The 15,234-nt window shown below is 39.4% G+C and overlaps 1 protein-coding gene across 3 annotated transcripts in view; it reads left to right on the forward strand.

Moving 5' to 3' along the window:
- LOC140202842 (arf-GAP with SH3 domain, ANK repeat and PH domain-containing protein 1-like) overlaps positions 1-15,234 on the forward strand; it is a 531,099-nt gene that overhangs the window by 331,450 nt on the left and 184,415 nt on the right. For all 3 annotated transcript variants that reach the window (XM_072268282.1, XM_072268281.1, XM_072268284.1), the window contains 2 exons: positions 702-802; positions 2,769-2,838. In XM_072268282.1, the coding sequence (XP_072124383.1) occupies positions 702-802; positions 2,769-2,838 (171 nt within the window). The remainder of the gene's footprint in view (positions 1-701; positions 803-2,768; positions 2,839-15,234) is intronic.

Genomic DNA, 15,234 nt, shown 5'->3' on the forward strand with positions numbered 1-15,234 from the left:
TATTAAAATTACACAAATATTTGGAAACAAATTAAGTAAATCTTGGGAACAAAAAAGGTTTAGTCTTCATTTAATTCTGGGAGATGCAGTTGAGCAAAATAACTTTCCAAATAAATTTACTACAAATTCTGTGTCTGGCAAACTAAGATATCAATGCTAGTTTTTAAAATATAAAGCTATGCAATACAAATTAATGGTTACAAATTCTACAATGTGTTTCTGCACAATTAAAGTTAAAATTACAAAAGAGAACTCAAACTATTCTTACAATTGGAGAATTTGCCATTTTGTTTCTAGTTCTGTGCTATGCCTGATTTGTATGTTAGATTGGAATAATAATAGTTTCTCAGTATGGATTTGTCCACATTGATATACATTTGTATTTCACGATTTTAAATATCGTATGTTCATTTTAGTCACTCACACTGCCATCTTTAAACTATTCAAAAAGGAATAGTAACAACAATGAAATTTAACTGTTAAAGGTAAACTAAAAAGTGCAAATAGCTGATAAATTATGACCAACCTGCAAGTTAGCTGCTTGACCGAATAATCCATCAAACTTTAGTTTTGTTGCTGTATTTTTGCATCATCTTGTTCTTCTGCATGCCATTACTTTATCCTGAAGTATTAGTTTTGTACTCATGAATTAGCCTGCTATTGTGTGTGCCATAGTAGTTCACAAAACTGGTTCCTCTTAGGATTCTCAAAGCAGACAGTCAGGCTACAGTATGCACCAGCTTCAAGGTAACAAGGAGTATGGAAGTGAGAAGAAAGGGTACCTCTTGAAGAAAAGTGATGGGTAAGTAACACCTACATTTTTATTAACACTTGCTGATTACTTTCAAAATGAAGATGACTGTATTTGCTTTGCAGTTGGACAGTTGCATAGATTTACACTCAGTGGCCACATTGTTAGGTAGAGGAGTGGAATCTGGTGTGGTCTTCTGCTGATGTAGCCTATTCTCTTCAAGGTTTGATTTGCTGTGCATTCAGAGTTACTATGGACATCACTGTTGTGACAAGTAGTTATTTAAATTGCTGCTGCCTTCCTATCAGTTTGAACTAGTCTGACCATCCTTCTCTGATCTCTCTTATTAACAATGTTTTTTTGGCCACAGAACTGCAGCTCGGTATTTTTTTTCCATTTTGTTTTTTGCACCATTCTCTGTGAACTGTTGTGTGTGAAAATCCCAGGAGATCTGCAGTTTCTGAGATATTCAAAATGGCCCTTGTGGCACCAACAATCATTCCACGGTCAGTCACTTAGATCATATTTCTTCCCTATTCTGATGTTTGCTGTAAACAACTGAGCCGCTTGACCATGTATGCATGTTTTTATTCATTGAGTTGCTCCCATATGATTGTCTGATTAGATGTGATCATTAGCAAGCAAGTTACAGGTGCAGCCCCAGAGTGTATGTGTCATCTAACACCATTAGGTTTAAAAGTTAAACATCTACTACAGAAAATGTGAATAGTGTGTTACAAAAATGATGAAATCCACAGATCTATCATTGGGTTTAAAACTGATGCAAATTGACTTTCTGGTGGAAAATAAAACTTAGAAAAGGCTGTATATGTTACATTTTTAGTGTTTTTTTTTTAACTGTTCTTGCATGCCTGTTATATTATTCTAGAAAACAATAGTGGACTTTAGACTTTTTTGCAACACATCATTCATGTTTTGCAACAAATTTTCAGCTTTAATGTTGGAATTTTTAAAAAAAAGTTAAATGCTGTACAGATCTATTCACCTGTTTAACTATAAAAGAGTTGATTTCCATGATTTTAAAAATCTGAACTGTGTTAACGGGCGAGTGGAATAATGGAAAAAAATCTGAGAAAATGATGCAGTTAGTCACTGTGACCTTAATGAAATCCCAAGGTCATTTCTTGTGAGTGGCCATGTAGTTGAATGAAGATGTATGTTGGGAAAAGTCAAAGTTGAGAACCATGTTGCTGAAACTATTGGAATTTTTCTGAAGTTTATTAAATGTTCAAAAATGTTTTTTGGGGAAGTGGCATGATTTATTAATTAATGATGGAGTCCATGGCTATTATAACAGAAACTTTAGGCCATCTTAAAGTTTCTTCCCGCAGGCAGTTAACCAGTCTATTTAGCTCCCAAACATCTCCTCCATAATTACCTCATTCACTGAACTACACTGTAAACACTTTAAGCCGCTTTTGAATAATGCTCTGTACATTTACATGCTGGTACTTAAGTATTTCTGCACATTTTATTCCATATCTATATTTCTAACTTTACTTTTATGTAATTCTTTATTCTGCATAATTGTTGAATGTGATTATTTTTTGTCGCGTGCCATGTCATCTCACCATAACAAATTCCTAATACATATAAATGTATATGGTGAATAAAGTTTATCCTTGTTTCCTGAAATGAAATTGGAAAGGAAGATAGTTATCTACAATCATGTAGCACTTTGGTTCTTTTTAATTAGATGGTGTTGGCACGTTAGATGATACCTAATGGTTCTGTGTAATTAAAAAGAAGCATGATGGACTAATTTTCCATAGAAATAATTCATTTTATTATATGATTGATAACTGACACATTAATGTTTCTTTTTTTCAGCCGCTAAATTGATTTTCTAGTCTTATCCCACTACTTTTTCATAAATCCATAATAGATGCCTCATGAAGATGCATTTGTTTTTGTGTGTTTAATATGACATAGGATTATGTTATTAATATGATTAATACCATATGAAGTAACTGTTTGTATTTTATTTCCATTTTAGCCTTCGAAAAGTTTGGCAGCGAAGAAAATGTACGGTCAAGAATGGCTACCTGACTATATCACATGCAACTGTGAGTAGTACCTGTTCATATTTTTCTCCCACTAAAGGAGTCCTTCCAAATTTCAGAGCTGTTTAGTTACGTTATTAGTCTATGTATATTGAGTGTGTAAAATAATTTCTTTAAAATCAATGTGGATCAGTTTGTACAAATTGTGAAGAAGAAAATAATGAGTGCAATTTAGTAATTAATGAATATTCCTTATTCAGTGATATCATCTTCAAATAGTAACCATTAGGAAAATATATTTAGTTTATATTGCGTGCTTCATAAATTTGTGATGCTTAGTGCTGTAACTGTACCTTAGTGCTATCCTGAAGAGTGCTGATTGGTTATGGTGCACTTGGCTGGAGGAAAGCAACAAGAAAATGTTAAAACTTAATCGCTTAACAGTATACTGGCTGTCGAATCGGTGTCAGCTACTTGCCAAATGTGACTATCTTGATCACATTCACTTGGCTCATGATTCAGATTGATTTATTTGTCACATGTATATAGAAACATACAAAGAAATGCACCATTTAAGTCAATAATCAACACAAGTTAAGAACGTGCTGGGGGAGCCCACAAGTGTTGATACACATTCCGTCGCCAGCATGGCATGCCAACCTCGTTCGCAGAACACACACTACAGAACAACGACAAAACAACAACAGCAAAATAAGCCCCTTACCTCCCTCCCACTTACCTACCCACCCATCCATCCAAGTGCACACATAGATAGTCCTTGAACCGCCCCCAACTCTGGGCCTTAAGCCTCCATTGGATTCGCAGACACTGGGCCTTTGACTTCCGTAGTGGACCCTCAGACCCAGTGCTTTGGCCATTGTGCCTCAGTGAGAGCATATCACTTCATTGCTAGATCAATGAGAATTCAATAAGGTATTTTGTTCTATTTACACATGGTCAACATTAGCTCAACAAATATCATTCAGCCAATCTGGTCATGTAAAACAACAATAATTCATTATTCGATGTATAACAAAAAAAGTAAAATTTGACCAGTAACACATATTTAAACAATGTAATAGATATGAAAAGCAGATTTAATCCACCCCCCAAAATATAAATGCGTGTATAAAGAGAACAACAGTGTATAAAACTTCTAAGTGTAGACCACCAGTAATTGTTACGAAATTAAGTCTGTCATGAAGCAATTTGCTGGAGTGGATGGAGAGTAAGTAATGCATGTGTGGAAGATCTAGCACGTCACCATATATCTTTAAACTAACCTATCATGGAAAGAGCTGGGTGCATCCTTACCACCTCAGGAATAAGGAGTCATGAAATCAACAACAGCAACGTCTGTGATTAGCTGAGGACGGTTCTTGTGATCTGCACAACAGTTTTATTAGTGAAGAAGTTGTGATCAGTGAGCACTGGTGAGAAGCAATTGGGGAATGCTCAAAGTTATCATCATGTGGGGCAGCTGTCTTCTTCAACTCGTTAGTGTAGATGACGTGGAAAAGATTGCTATGATTCAACTTCATTCCCTGTAAAGAAAACCCAGATTCATGTTTTAGGAATTCCAGATACTCTTGCTAGGGGATAACACTTCAGCAGATGTTGTATTGAAACCCAAGCAACACAAAAAGTGCAAGAGGAACTGAGCAGGTCAGGCAGCAAATGCAGGGGAATAGACAGACAGTGTTTTGGGTTGAGAAGTCCCAAGAGAGGTCTGTGGCAGTTGGTGAAGAGCAAGGAGTAGAGCAGTGGTAGAGAAGGAGGTAGCAGACATCTTCACTTTGCGGTAAGTTGTGGTGCATAGAATCTGGAGGGAGAAGCAATCGCTGGAACTCGGTATCTGGGATCTTTGCTGGGGAAAACGGAGAGGCCTGAAAATGAGAGTTGGAAGTCATGTCACACAAGATGTTGGTGAAGACAAGTTCTGTGGCTCTGGGTAAGCACGTGGTCAACAAACCAGAGAACAGCACTCCATACACAAGAATGCATCTTGAGTGCATTACCATTGTACATGTGCTATCAATCCACTTGAAGCCATATAATCTTTCCATGATGTGAAAAACTACAGGAAAGACAAATATATTTTAAATTAAACAATAATTATAAGGTAATCATCATTTGGGACAGAAATGGATCCCATTCCCTTGAAGAAATTTTACAGATGGTGTCAATCACTTGAACCAGCAATATTTTTGCTGGAAAAAGGAACCTCTAACATGGTTCTTCCCTTAAATGTTTCATGGACATGATTCCTAAACTGCTCTGATAAAATAATTATTTCTTATTATAGCAATCCAGTATCGTCTTTGTTTTCTATATATTGATCATATTGCCGTCAAATAAGCAAGCTAACGAAAGGAATTTACATTGGTGACTGCTTTACATTGAGAATTAATCTTGCAGTTCCCCTCAGCATCTTTTCTAGAGTCTCAAGATCACCAAAGTGAGGGTGCCAAAACAATGCAGTAAAATTCTGCTAAGCACAGATCCATTTGTACTGAAATCCTGATGGTCTAGCTTTGGTCTCACTCATTAGTCCAGAATGAGTCTGGCCCTGTGGCTCAGAATGGTAGGGAACGGAAGAGGTTGGCACCAGTAATAGGAGATTCTATAGTTAGGGGACAGATAGGTAGTTCTGTGGGCGTGAAAAAGAAACACGGATGGTAGTTTGCCTCCCAAGTATTCGGGTTCATGATGTTTCTTAACGCATCCACTATGTCCTGAAATGGGAGGATGAGCAGCCAGAAGTCATGGTACATATTGGTACCAAAAATGTAGGCAGAAAAAGGGAGGAGGTGCTGAAAGCAAAATACAGGGAGTTGGGAAGGAAGCTGAGAAGCAGGACCTCAAGGGCAGTAATCACGGGATTGCTGCCTATGCCATGCAACAGTGAGTATAGGAATAAAATGATTTGGTGAATAAATATGTAGCTGAAGGATTGTAACGGGGGCAGGAATTCAGATTTCTGGATCATTGGGACCTCTTCTGGGATAGGTGTGACCTGTACAAAGAGGACTGGTTGCACTTGAATTCGAGGGGATTTTTACTTGTGTACAAGGAGGACAGCATGCCCCTGTAGCCACACTGTTCTGAAGTCAGGACAGAAAAATACTATTTTTATACAAAATTAACTTGTCAATTATGGAAATTGAGGCTGAGAGGGAAAATGGATCAGCCATGATGAAATGGTGGAGTGGACTCCATGGGGCCCAATGGCCTAATTTTGCTCCTGTACCTTATGGATATTGGCCATTTGGTGAACTGTATGTTTGAATTCCTTTCATGAAAGATCAATCGCCATTCAAAACATAAGTGTTAAAGGTTAATAAAACCTGTAAACTAACAACCCAAGTATATTTTGTAGTTAGTAAAGCAATAGTTCCTTTGTTGGTGTGTGTGCCTTGGATAGGTTATCTTATCTCCAGACTCTTGGTATGCAAAGGGAGGCTATTCTCTTCAAAGTCGTTTCTTGCCTGGGTTGTCTCCACTCAATTGCAGTATATCATTGCCTGCATATTAAGTCTTGCCATAATGCAACCTCCACACAGTCGTGAGTCAGCAATGTCCACACCGTCATACCTGCCAATCTCAAACAACGCTGCAAGATCACCTACCTTATTTTACACACTGTGTGCATTCAAATATAATTCTTTCTGTCCTGTATTCATCCCTGCTAAGCCTCTGCCATCCGATTCCTAAACGGACATTGAACCCTTGGACACAACCTCACTTTTTTTAATATACAGTATTTCTGTTTTTTGCACGATTTTTATTCCATTCAATATATGTACACTGTATAAAGTATACTGAATAAGATTTATTTATTTTTTTCTTCTATATTATGTATTGCATTGAACTGCTGCTGCTAAGTTAACAAATTTCACAACACATGCCAGTAATATACCTGATTCTGAATCTGAATTTGTGGAATTTATTACCACAGGCAGCTGTGGAGGCCAGGTCATTGTGTATGTTTAAGGCAGAGCTTGATATGTTCTTGATTGGACATGGCATCAAAGATTACGGGGAGTGGGGTCGAGGAGGGGAAAAATGGATCAGCCATGATTAAACAATATGTTAAATGAAGACATGAGAAGTACAATCATTTGTGTGTTGTTAGGTTAGGCAGATTGTCTTTGTCTATTATTGTGACTTGGATGAACGTCAGACCATATTTTATGAGTAATTAATGCAGAAATCCAGGCAATTGCAAAGAGCTCAGTCCCAACTCTAAATATCTTGTGGTCAATTATTGACCAGAAATTCTACTGGATTAGTGTCAAGAATAGGTCAGAATTTAGGTATTTCAAAGCCTTTCCACAATTGTTAACAAATGCTATCCCTCTGACATAAGATTGACACCAGGGCAAAATGGCTAACTTAATTGGTGACATTTGCAGTAGCCTAAATCCTTCTGTCACCTCTCCCACCATAGTGCGCCACAGTTACTTGTGTAGGCCACGATGGCATCACTGCACAAACCTCCAAATTCTATCAGCAAGAATGATGAGAACAACAGGCCCACAGACACAGCACTGCCTCGAAGATCCCAATCAAGTCCTGCATGCTATAACTTCAAATTTTATCAATAGTCCATCACTGGTTCTAAATTTTATTTCCCGTATCCCATTGTGTGTGTGTGTGTGTGTGTGTGTGTGTGTGGCGCTTGGCGCATGGCCAAGTGGTTAGGGCGTTGGGCTCACGATCTGAAGGTCGTGGGTTCGAGTCTCAGCCAAGGCAGCGTGTTCTGTCTTTGAGCAAGGCACTTAACCACACACTGCTCCAGTCCACCCAGCTGAAAATGGATACCGGCAAATGCTGGGGGTTAACCTCACAATAGTCTGGTGTCCTATCCTGGGGGGAGTCTCGTACTCTCAGTCACTTCACGCCACAGAAATCTGCATAAGCACCGGCTTGATGGGCCACAAGGCTCGGGACAGACTTTGAGTTTGATTGTGTGATACTTTCACCAGGAGTGTGATAGTTCAAGAAGATGGCTCGCCACTGCCATCTCAAGGGCAGTTAGGGATGGTTCTGGTCTTTCCAATATAGCACAAAATAAAACACATTCTATTTTAAATCCTTAATGCTCTAGTTAGTATATTATTTTTTGTAAAGATGGTTTCCTTTTGGTATACAGTGGATTCTGGTTAATTGGTCTATTGTTTAATCAGGATAGTTGCTTATTTGGGACAACTCTTGAAGAACAAAAAGTAATTGAGAAAATAGCCAGATTTCCTCCGATTATTTGGTTCACTACGCTGCTTACTTGGGACAGGAGAATGTCGTGAACAGTTTCTAACTAGTGTCAGTCACATGCACTTGTGTGGCCATTAGGCACAACACTGTCCTTAAATAGCGATAGTTTCATGTGTTTGTGTGCAAAAAGCAGTGATTTTTGTCACTGATAGTTGGCAAGAAATAAGGAGCAAGACAATTTAGAACTATTTTGTTTACTGCAGTTGCAAGCATTCAGGCATGGAGATGCCAGAAATGGCCGGGAGTGAAAATGAAGCAATTTCACTACTCCAGCAAGTTAGGAACTACGAAGGATTTGAAAACATTGACAATCATCTTGAATATTACAATGAAAGTGAAGATTTGGAGGATGTTATTGTCAAAAGCATTGTATGAAGGCATACATTATCTACCCTAGGTGTATGCGCTAATTTTGTGCATTTACAGTCAATCAAAAGAACAGGGCAGTCTGTTGGTTGTCTGTCATATACAACGATGACTGTGCAACCTGTGAAGGAGAGTTTTTAAAAGTGGAAAAAATGTTATATGGGATAGGTTCACTCTCTTGACCTCAGAAGTCTGGGTCCAGCAGTACGGGTAGTCGTCACACACTGAGATCTTCCTTAGTTGCAGTGGATGACCATGACTTCTGTGCCTTATCATGTCCTTCGCTCTCCACAAAGTGTTGCAGAACCATCTTCTTGACCGTTGGATCTTGCTGTTGATCACAACAACCTAGACCACTGGAGCTGACTTCACTTGCTAAGACAGGTATGTCCCTATTTCACTGGGGTATGAGGCCTGCTGGCTACACTCACCTAGTTTAGCCTGCCTGTTGATGCCATTTACCGGGATGTGGCCGCTATCAGATGCAATCATCTCCCTGGAGCCACAGGTGAGAGCTGAGTGTCTGGTGGGGACCAAAGGTGAGTGAGCTGCTCCAGAATGGGCAGGGCATGCCCCTTTACCAGAGGCGCCACCCCTCCCTGGACACCCCATACACGGCAGCGTACACTGGATAAATTCTTCCATCAATAACTATTAGAAACTAGTGCACAGTTTTTTTTAGTACTGTGGTAGCAATAGGTGGTATTCTGATTTGTTCTATATTTCATTTAACTACATAATTTGTTACTCAGTTAAATGGTGGTTTGTCTTTTTATACCTTTAGCTATTTTCATGTAATTTTGGCTAATTGGGGCAGCTGCATAATTGGGCCAAAATGTACTGGTCCTAATGTGTTCCAATTAAGCAGAATCTACTGTATTTCAATCACTGCATCACACTTTTGGAAATAATTGGTAAAGTCAGCAAGTATGGAGTGTAAATAAATGAATGTAGTCATCTGCATTCCATCTCACTACCAGAAACAATCTGAAGAAAAGCTGAAAAAGATCATAATGAGGAATTAAATTTGGGACATGAACTTGTTATGACTTGAACTGTCATAACTTGAAATGAAATAACTAAGGTAGTAATTATTGCATTGGTATTTTTTTCCAAGTGTTGAAAGGAGAAATGTGCTGTGATGGTAGAAAGTTTTAATCGACAGGAATTTGTCCTTTTCCAGATGCATTATCCAGTTCTTTAATATTTTTAGGTTCTTATTTTCAACCCAGTGAATGCGGCCGTATTCTCCTTTCAGCATATTCTTTGGTACCTATTGTAAATGATAAAGTTAGACCAAAACAGGCCCTGTTAAGTAACATCAGAAGAGCAAGTTAATCCGCTTTGAATGAGATGGCTGAAGGAAGAGTCATGCTCTGGGCTGGCATTGAACCTACCATCCGAAAAACATGAATTTAAATTTGCAATGGGTCACCTACAAATCAGCCTAAATATACTCAGTGGCCACTTTATTGGGTACAAAAGGTACTGAATAAAGTGGCCACTGAATATATTACTCTGTGTTTGTGATCTTCTGTTGTATGCCATCCACTTCAAGGTTCAACATGTGCATTCAGAGATACTCTTCAGCACAGTACTGTTGTAATGTATGCTTATTTGTGTTACAGTTGCCTTCCCTTCAGTTTTAACCAGTCTGGCTATTCTCCTCTGACCTCTCTCATTAACAAGGTGTTTTCACCCACAGAACTGCCACCTACTGGATGTTTTTTTGTTTTTCACACAATTCTCTGTACAAAAAAAATCTAGAGACTGTTGTGATCAAGCAGATGAGCAGTTTCTGAGATACTTAAACCACGCTGTCTGGCACCAACAATCATTCCACAGTCAAAGTCAGTTAGATCACATTTCTTCCCCATTCTGATGTTTAGTCTGAACAACAACTAAACCTCTTGACCATGTCTGCATGCTTTTATGCATTGAGTTGCTGCCACCTGATTGGCTGATTAAATATTTGCATTAATGAGCAGGTTTGCAGGTGTACCTAACAAAGTGACAACTGAGTGTATGTGTACTTTATATAGCTTTGAAATATTTCAACAGAAAGATTAGTGTGAACAGAAATTCCCTTTCTGTTCATGTTCTAATTCTCAGCAAAAATAGTAATGCTGAGTGGGGATAAGAAATCCCAGGTTTGGATCTCATGGTCATAGTCATAGTCATACTTTATCGATCCCGGGGGAAATTGGTTTTCATTACAGTTGCACCATAAATAATAAATAGTAATAGAACCATAAATAGTTAAATAGTAGTATGTAAATTATGCCAGTAAATTATGAAATAAGTCCAAACCAGCCTGTTGGCTCAGGGTGTCTGGCACTCCAAGGGAGAAGTTGTAAAGTTTGATGGCCACAGGCAGGAATGACTTCCTATGACACCCTGTGTTGCATCTCGGTGGAATGAGTCTCTGGCTGAACGTACTCCTGTGCCCACCCAGTACATTATGTAGTGGATGGGAGACATTGACCAAGATGGCATGCAACTTATACAGCATCCTCTTTTCAGACACCACCGTGAGAGAGTCCAGTTCCATCCCCACAACATCACTGGCCTTACGAATGAGTTTGTTGATTCTGTTGGTGTCTGCGACCCTCAGCCTGCTGCCCCAGCACACAACAGCAAACATGATAGCACTGGCCACCACAGACTCGTAGAACATCCTCAGCATCGTCTGGCAGATGTTAAAGGACCTCAGCCTCCTCAGGAAATAGAGATGGCTCTGACCCTTCTTGTAGACAGCCTCAGTGTTCTTTGACCAGTCCAGTTTATTGTCAATTCGTATCCCCAAGTATTTGTAATCCTCCACCATGTCCACACTGACCCCCTGGACGGAAACAGGGGTCACTGGTACCTTAGCTCTCCTCAGGTCTACCACCAGCTCCTTAGTCTTTTTCACATTAAGCTGCAGATAATTCTGCTCACACCATGTGACAAAGTTTCCTACCATAACCCTGTACTCAGCCTCATCTCCCCATCTGGGATCTGGGATGCCACCACATTTTGGTGTTCTTTTCTCATATCTTCCATTGACAATATGCCGCAATCCCATATTCAAGCTTTTTCTATTGTTTCTTTTGACTTGAACATCTAAACATAATCATTCCTGCTACTGAAAAGGCTTTCCTTTCTTTTATAAGCTTTTGGAACAATAAAAGAAATCCCTTTTGTCCCCATGTCTTTCTCGTGACCGATACCTTTTTCTGTCTATGACGATCGAGAGTACTCTCCGTCTTTGAGTTATGTATTGTCTCACCCAGGCCTGAACTTTTTACAAGTCTAGATTAACTGTGCATTCTGCACAGTGCCACATTCATTTGCCCGCATCACGCTACACCTTCCAATCATAAACACGAGATTTTGCGGATGCTAGAAATCCAGGGTAATACACACAAAATGCTGGCGGAACTCAGCAGGTCAGGCAGCATCTACGGAGAGGAATAAACAATCAAAGTTTCATGCCAAGACCTGATGAAGGCCTGTTGAGCACAAATGAAGTGTCTCAGTCCTGAAATGTCGACTGTTTGTTCCTCTCCTTATATGCTGCTTGACCTGCTGAATTCCTCCAGCATTTTGTATGTTATCCTTCCCATTGCAGTGATTTTCTTTCTCTGTTCTTTCTTCCACTTTCTTTTGTTACAACCCCTCATTCTAGGGCCTTTGTGTTTGTTACTTCCAGACATCCCACCTCTCCCGGAAGTTCCGGGAGTTTCCCGCAAGTTCCGGGAGTCTCCCGCAAATTAATAGTGGCTCCCTGATGCCCACAAATTATATACAATGTCCCGAGAATTGATTTTTTTGAGAGCAAGCGTGAGAGAACGCGCGAGAGAGAGTGAGAGAGCGAGCACAAGAGCAAGAAAGCAAGCGCGAGAGCAACCGCAAAAGAGAGAGCACGAGAGCGAGAAAGCAAGCACGAGAGAGAGCAAGAGCAAGAAAGCAAGCATGAGAGAGCTACCATGAGAGAGAGAGCAAGAGCAAGAAAGCAAGCGCGAGACAGCGAGTGAGAGTGAGAGCGACCACGAGCGAGAGAGCGCGCAAAAGAGAGTGAGAGCGAGGAAGCATGCGAGAGAGAGTGAGAGCAAGAAAGCAAGCACGAGAGAGAGAGAGCGAGAGAGTGCGTGAAAGAGAGTGAGAGAGAGAGCGAGAGCAAGAGCGAGAAAGCAAACGCGAGTGAGAGTGACCACGAGCAAGAGAGTGCGCGCGGTAGAGAGCGAGAGCAAGAGCGAGAGAGTTCCAAAAAAAGTCAGAGTGGCAGAGTGTTCCAAAAAAAAATATAAAACGTATGTCACCCCAGACTACAATAAAGTGTACCCCTGCCTAATAGGGGTCAAAAACAATGACAGTGTTGCTCACTGCACTGTTTGCAACAGTAGCTTTTCTATTGCCCATGGTGGGTTAAGACTGTAAAAGACATGGTGAGGTGAGTTTAATGGGTGTCATTTGTTCATTAGCATAGCTAACGTTATTTAAACTAGCTGGCTAGCTGCTAAGGAGCTACTCTATTGCAGGCATCCCACCTCTCCCAGAAGTCTCCCGCAAATTGATGATGCTACCTCCCTGAAATGATTTTTGCAAGGTGGGATGCCGGTACTTCCAAAGTGCCTGAACCCATTTCCCAAGTTTTCTGTAACCTAGCTACTATTTCTGAGACCTGTTCTGCTGAACTTCAGTTCAAATTTTGCAGTCAGCCACATTTATCAACATGTCACAGTTCAGACCCATGATGTTCCTATCCCAGTAACTACATGTCCACTTGTTACTGCACTCTCGTTGCCACATCTCAGAATGATCCTACAAGCTCTTTGTCACCAAGTGATTGCCAAGCTTCCAATCCCTTATTTCCCCAAATCCAAACGCCCTCCAATTCCTCAGTAATTCTTTTCCACTATTCTGATTACATAATGTCTTTTAGCATATTGTGAGCCAATGCAATTTGGAGTTTTCTTTATATGTGAAGCTTTATATAGGTTTTACAGTAAAAAATACATGGTGATCTGTTTTGAGTACATTTTCAAGTGATCTTTAGTTGCAAAATTTACATTATTCCATTGGCAAAACAGTTTTCCTTCGATATCATCAGACCGTCATACTTACTGTGATTAGCCAAAGGCCCTCTTCATTCTGAAACATATTATTATCTGACCTCCTGTAAGCAATTTCATTGCATGGCTCAGCAATATGATGCAATAGAAGTTTAGCTAATAATTCACTGCTCCTTGTAGGTGTAACATTTTTATTATTTTACTTTTAAGGTATTTATACTGTCAACTATTACAGTTTTTATTTCAGTTAAAATATTATCTTTACAGCTTCAAAAACATGGTGAAATGGAACATTTAATTTTGAAATCTATCCTCACAGAAATTCCCTTTAATCAGTTAAAGCAAGGCCACAGGTGATTCAGAAGGTAGGAGCTTAAGATTGGAAAGGCAAAAATGTTGTTTCTTGCTAGTCCAGAGGACTTCTGTATTCAAAATTAGTTATTAATCTGCAATTTTGTGTAACTGAGCAGAGTTCTGAAGTTTTATACTTTAATCTTTTTTTTTAAATTTAACAACATTGTAGATAGGGAGGAGCAGACCTTGTTATAATTACATAATTTCTAAGTTCTAATCAAGGAAACAGCATTTTATTTCAATGATGCCAATAAATTTCTGAAATGTCATATCGCAATTAAAAATAAATCCTGATTAAGAAAATTGTTTGTTTTGTGCCAGTCTCTATCTAAGAACCTTAAAAAGAAATTATCAAAATAATATCATAAATAGATGAACATTCAGGCTAGATGGGCTAAATGTTCTTTTAGACCTGGGTTCCTAACCTTTTTTATGCCATGAACCAATACCATTAAGCAAGGGGTCCGTGGACCCCAAGTTGCTTTAGAATATCTGAAATATAAACAAAATATTAGAACCACTTTGGTCAAGCATCATCTCTGGAAAAAGATAGGGGTAATGTTTTACAGTAGATTCCTTCATCAGAAGTGCAAAGGAGAAAGAGAGAGTTTTTAATTGCAGAGTAAAGGCTGGATAGACCAAAGGGAAATTTGGTGATAAGGTGAAGTCAGTCCAAGTACATTATTGGATGTGATTAGAAGAGGGTGATTACATTGTTTTTTATTATGTTCCAAATAGTGGGACTGTGCAACATGTTAGCAGATCAGGCTATACTAATGGAGAGGGAAAACTGAGCCATTGTCGCAAACATGTAACTTACAGCCAAAATGGCCAATTCTGATAGAGAGAAATTGAATTACCTGAAGATGCCAAATTCGATATTAAGTGTGGAAGGTGGCAGTGTATGTGGAAGTAGGATAAAGTATATTTTAATGCTGCATTGGGTCTCATGGTAACAGTTCAGGAAGTTGCAGTATTAAAGTGGTAGGTAATGTGACACTCAGTGTCATTCCAATGGACTGAACTCAGATGCTACACAAAGTAATCACCCATTCTGCTTATGATTTCTCCAGTGTAGGAGAGACCATTTTTGAATATTGAATGTAGTCAGTACACTAGATTGGAAGAAGTACAAGTGAACTGCTGCTCATCTGGGAAGACTGACTGGTTATCTGGATGATGGGAAGAGAAGAGGTAAAAGGATGGGTGTCACATCTCTTGCAGTTGCATGGGAAAGTGCAAAACATAAAGAGTGATTGGTGGGGATAGAGATGAGACCTGGAGGTTGCAAAGCGAACTGTCCCTTAAAAATGCTGAAAGGAATTGGGTGGGGAGCATGGTGATGCAGCATTATTTTTAGAACTGGAAATTGAAGAGGATGTCGTATTGAGTCAAAGGCAAGTGGGGA

Source organism: Mobula birostris, chromosome 9, assembly GCF_030028105.1.
Source record: "Mobula birostris isolate sMobBir1 chromosome 9, sMobBir1.hap1, whole genome shotgun sequence".
Taxonomy (NCBI): domain Eukaryota; kingdom Metazoa; phylum Chordata; class Chondrichthyes; order Myliobatiformes; family Myliobatidae; genus Mobula; species Mobula birostris.